This window comes from Piliocolobus tephrosceles, unplaced genomic scaffold (assembly GCF_002776525.5).
Source record: "Piliocolobus tephrosceles isolate RC106 unplaced genomic scaffold, ASM277652v3 unscaffolded_24966, whole genome shotgun sequence".
NCBI lineage: Eukaryota > Metazoa > Chordata > Mammalia > Primates > Cercopithecidae > Piliocolobus > Piliocolobus tephrosceles.
Genome location: NW_022307605.1, coordinates 4,535 through 8,210, shown reverse-complemented (window position 1 = coordinate 8,210; position 3,676 = coordinate 4,535). Strand labels below are relative to the sequence as shown.

At 43.5% G+C, this 3,676-nt stretch overlaps 1 protein-coding gene across 1 annotated transcript; it reads right to left on the bottom strand.

The window, feature by feature from the left end:
* Positions 1-3,040: 3,040 nt before the first annotated feature.
* On the bottom strand, positions 3,041-3,500 carry LOC111552260 (protein FAM183BP). Its single transcript, XM_023226368.2, has one exon. The coding sequence runs from the start codon at positions 3,446-3,448 to the stop codon at positions 3,041-3,043; it is 408 nt and encodes a 135-aa protein (XP_023082136.1). The 5' UTR covers positions 3,449-3,500.
* Between the last annotated feature and the right edge of the window lie 176 nt (positions 3,501-3,676).

Here is a 3,676-nt window from a genome sequence, read left to right as displayed (position 1 = left end):
TGTAAGCTTCAAGATTGTGTCAGAACATATTAGGATTTTTATTTGTCAACTGTTATTTTTAATATTATGTAGCTTTTCTATAAATAGGTGTAACATCTACATTCTGTACTATGAACATTATTTTTCTATTTTTAAATAATTTACTGTTTACTCTCCGTCAGTGGTGGCCACCTAATTTTTTTTTTTTTTTTTTTTTTTTTGAGATGGAGTCTCGCTCTGTCCACCCAGGCTGCAGTGCAGTGGCTTGATATCTGCTCACTGCAAGCTCCGCCTCCTGGGTTCACGCCATTCTCCTGCCTCAGCCTCCCGAGTAGCTGGGACTACAGGCACCCACCACCACACCTGGCTAATTTTTTTGTATTAAATAGAGACCGGGTTTTCACCATGTTAGCCAGGATGTTCTCGATCTCCTGACCTCGTGATCCGCCCGCCTCGGCCTCCCAAAGTGCTGGGATTCCAGGCGTGAGCCACCGCGCCCGGCTGGCCACATAATTTTTAAGGCCCAGTTCAAAATGAAAATGATGCTGAACGCTTGCCTTCGTCTTGGATTCCCCGTGTCTGCCAGGTCATTGCTGGGAATCCACAGTCCTGGCAATTCTGAACCGCCTGAGAACTGCCCCAGTAGGAGGGAAACCATTTATCCAGGGTGAGATTTGTAAGCTGTCAGGTCTGGTTGGGGGTGGCTGGATAGGGAGTGGGGTAATAGAAAAGGGTAATAAAAAGCAGCTTTTTACCTTTTATTTTATGCCTGCTCTACTGTATAAATTTTCCCATTTTATATATGTACAATATTTACTTTTAAAAATACTGTCAACAGCTGTTATTTAGGCCAGTAGATTATGGAAAATGCTGCAAATTGGCTCACTCAGTGCAAACTCCAACAGTTTCTATTGCCTTCCCATACTACAGAAGCTAGCAAACTTAAAAAAACACACACACACACAAAACACAAAAAACACCCTGCATTTCTTAGACTCTCTTGAAACGGAGAACATATATGTGACCTAGTTTTTTTTTTTTGGAGACGGAGTCTCGCTCTGTCGCCCAGGCTGGAGTGCAGTGGCCAGATCTCAGCTCACTGCAAGCTCCGCCTCCCAGGTTTACGCCATTCTCCTGCCTCAGCCTCCCGAGTAGCTGGGACTACAGGCGCCCGCCACCTCGCCCGGCTAGTTTTTTTGTATTTTTTAGTAGAGACGGGGTTTCACCGTGTTAGCCAGGATGGTCTCGAGCTCCTGACCTCGTGATCCGTCCGTCTCGACCTCCCAAAGTGCTGGGATTACAGGCTTGAGCCTCCGCGCCCCGCGTGACCTAGTTTTTAATCAAGCAAACACATTGCTTAGGTAAAACTTAGAAAAATATTAGCACTTGGGATGATAGGATGTTCTAGCCAATCTGTGGGTAGAGATACTCTGCAGTAACTGTAGTGGAGGATCTATGGTCTAGGTATAAACTAGACTCTAGTCCTCAGATTAAAAGTATGAAGGTATAGTGTGAAGTGACCATGGAGTTTCCATAAGAGCAGTTCCATAGAACTGCATTCTATGTGGTGCCATTGTTCCGGTTTGGGCAACATCCAAAATGAGAACTTAACTCACTTAACACTTCTCCCTCCTGCTTTTCTCCTCCTTCCCAAATTTTATGTTATTTATTTTTTTTGAGACAGAGTCTCACTCTGTTGCCTAGGCTGGAGGGCTGTGGCACGATCTCAGCTCAGCAACCTCCACCTCCTGGGTCCAAGTGATTCCCCTGCCTCAGCCTCCTTGAGTAGCTGGGATTACAGGTGCATGCCACCACGCCTGGCTAATTTTTGTATTTTTAGTAAAGACAGGGTTTCATCATGTTGGCCAGGCTGGTCTCCAACTCCTGACCTCATGATCTGCCCACCTCAGCCTCCCAAAGTGCTGGGGTTACAGGCGTGAGCCACTGTACCCGGCCCCCAAATTTTAAATTAAATAATTAATTAGCACTAATTGTTTAAAATGTTAAGTTAAATTTCTTTTGGTGGCTTCAAAACTGACAGTATAATGGTTTACTATTTTTGCTCAACTAACTTTATCTTAACTTTCCTTAACTTCCCTGTAAAACTCTACCCTTTCCTCCAACTTTCTTCAGCCTTGCTTCCACTAGGACTTTTGAGAGTGAAAGAAGGCACTGTTTGTAATTACACTGGGATAAAAGGCATAATCAAATCTTATATGTTCATGTCATATAAGTAGGATCCTATTCCTGTCAGTTCTCTCCACCTGTCTGAAAATACATGCTTACAATCTTTTATTAATCAAAACATAAGATCAATAAGTTCAAATATACAGAAAAATATAGAAGTATGCAAACATGTTGGCATATTTAGATTCACCATATAAGTGAGATCATGTGGTATTTGTCTTTCTGTGCCTGGCTTATTTCACTTAACATAATGTCCTTCAAGTTCCTCCATGTTGCTGTAAATGACGAGATTTCTTTCTTTTTTAAGGCCGAATCGTATTCCATTAAGTAAATATACCACATTTTCTAAATCTAAAAAAGTCAAATTCATAGAAGTAGAGATTAGAATGGTGATTACCAGGGGTTGGGGTAGGAATTGGGGCGATGTTGGCTAAAGGATACAAAATTTCAGTTAGTAGGAATAAGTTCAAGAGAGCTGTCATACACTGTAGTGGCTACAGTTAATAACGATGTATTGTATTCTTGAAAATCGCTAAGAGAATAGATTTTAAGTTCTCTCACCACAAAATAAGTATGTGAGATACTCGATTTAACCATTCCACCATGTATACATATTTCAAAACATCACATTGTACACAATAAATATATGCAATTTATTAATTTTAAAAACAAATGGTTTAAAATGCTAATATTAGTCACTTCCATATGATGAGATAATGGGCAATTTTTATTTCCTCCTTCTGCATATTTTTTATGCTTCCTAATTTTTGCCATTATCCATGAATTATGGACGGGGGGTTAAAGCAATATTTACTCTTCTAGGCAGTGGATATTTAGGACATTAAATCCAGGAACTGACTCCATTGCTGAGATACTACTCGTGGCGATCATCTTCTCCCAAGCTCCACATTTTAGCTTTGTACAGAGTGATGTCATTGTAGACCCTAAAGTGGTTCATTCTGTGGTCACTGCGTTCCGGGTCGACCAAGGGCTCTGAGTCCCACCCAATTTCCTGGTTTTCAGTTTGTGCCTCCGGGTACTTCTTCCTTGGCCCCTGGGCAGCATGGTGAATGAGATTCAGAAACCTGGCGTCTGCGGGTTCCTCCAGGTTATCATGCCAAGACATGGGCTTCCTCGTTATCCTGTGAACCTTGCGCAGGGGATTCACGTGGTACTGAGTGTAGAGTTTCTGGGTTCGTAACTCTTTGAGGTACAGCTCCCGCAAGATCTGGTTCTGATGGACCTCATCTGTGACCACCCTCTCTTTCGGGTGTCCCGCCATGGCCTTGGAGCTGCTCGGTGGGTCCGGGGCTCTCTCGGCGTCCTCTTACCACTCGCTCGGCCGCGGGCCTTCTGCAGTCTCTGGGCGACGGCACCCCACTCCATCTCCAGGCAACAGCGTTCGTCTGATACCGCTCTGGCCTCTCCGAATCCAGCCTGTTTACTAGAACTGCCTCTGGATACTGCCAGGAAAAAGGCTTGCCATCAACTGGCAAACCCAGGAGATAAT